General features: G+C 42.1%; 1 protein-coding gene across 1 annotated transcript in view; it reads right to left on the bottom strand.

Annotated features, from left to right (window-relative positions):
* Positions 1-607: 607 nt before the first annotated feature.
* The window catches only part of sult6b1 (sulfotransferase family 6B member 1), a 20,323-nt gene continuing 19,529 nt past the window's right edge, over positions 608-1,401 (bottom strand). The window contains exons 5-6 of the mRNA XM_015384595.1: positions 886-980; positions 608-799 (exon numbers count right to left, since the gene is read on the bottom strand). Of these exons, the coding sequence (XP_015240081.1) occupies positions 608-799; positions 886-980 (287 nt within the window). The remainder of the gene's footprint in view (positions 800-885; positions 981-1,401) is intronic.

The raw sequence follows: 1,401 nt of genomic DNA on the forward strand, positions 1-1,401 counted from the left end.
GAGAGTCTCCAGACTGATCTGCGAGTGAAACCTTGAAAGCTCGCGAGATCAGGATGGTCTCACCAGGCTAGCTAAATATGCAGCCGACTACCAAGTTGGCAGTGAGAGAAAAAGTGCGATTGCAGAACGTCTGCTGCTAGTTAAGTTGCAAGCATGAAAAACGTCCACAGAAGGAACTGGTAGTGCTCTGATGCAGGGATGGGAACTTTCTTCCATTTTTTCCCCCCAAATTCTCAAAATAAAAATAACATTGAAAAAAATCTGATTTCTTTAATGTGTTGCTATAGTTTCATCAATGCAACCAAACCTAAAACATTAATATTGTAATGGAATTTAAACTTAAAGCACCAGATATCGTACAGCAGAGTCACATGATGTTACATTTGCTCCAGGATAAACATTTAATCATGAATGCTAATTATATATTGAAGCCCACTTAGTCCTTTCTTATAGTGGGCTTACAGCCTGTGTCGCAATACGAGGCTTATAGAAGACTTTTATATTTTGGCGTCTCCAAACTGATTTGTTTTTTGGTCCAATATGACTGTTTGAGCAGTTTGGGTTGCCAACCCCTGGTCTAGAGGAAAATAATGAATTTCTACTCCCCCTAACTGTTCTTAAAATGATTTGAAGCTTGGACACCTTTCCTGAAGAAGACATTCCCCATGTTTCCGTGGGAGTTGGCTGAACTCTCCTTCATGGCCTTGAAGGTGCTCGCTTCTGCAATCTGCTGCACCTGAGCGTCCGTCAGGCTAAAGCCCAGGAAGCTGGAGATCTGGCGGATGCCTTTGCTGAGATCCTACAAGGCAGAAGACATCATCTATGAGCAGATTTTCATTTAAGTGGATAAATTCAGAGAATCAGTCCAGTAACCAAAAGGTCGACCTGTTTCAGCTCTTCATAGGTGACCACCATGACGTTGGGGTCGTCCATCTTCTTGTTCCAGGCTGAGGCGTGATCAAAGTACGATCCCCAGGCAACTACAGGCACAAATATTAATAACAATCCAATGATGTGTGATAGAAGCATCATAAAACACTAAACATGTTCTCTGATAATCACCTCTGATAGCAGGGCTCGTTCTAAAGGTTGCAGCTGGATTAAAACAGCCCAGCAGACCTCTCCATATTTAAACAGCTGATTATGTTTTTAAACTGAACCAGGACCAATGCCTGCTGTTTACTGACTCTCTTAAGACATAAACACAACAGACCTCATATGTGGAAGTTAGAGCTATAAGAATCAGAAGCTGCAATGTAAATTATTCAGCTTATTAGTGGCCTTTAAAACATTTAAAATAAACCTGAGAGACCAGTGCGCTCTTTAAAACATCAACAAAGTCAAGGAAGCGCAAGTAGGGAGGGTGATCGTTCCAGAGCGCCACCGCCTGTAAGGAGCGAT

This window comes from Cyprinodon variegatus, unplaced genomic scaffold (genome assembly GCF_000732505.1).
Source record: "Cyprinodon variegatus isolate N-32 unplaced genomic scaffold, C_variegatus-1.0 Scaffold317, whole genome shotgun sequence".
In the NCBI taxonomy this organism is placed as follows: domain Eukaryota; kingdom Metazoa; phylum Chordata; class Actinopteri; order Cyprinodontiformes; family Cyprinodontidae; genus Cyprinodon; species Cyprinodon variegatus.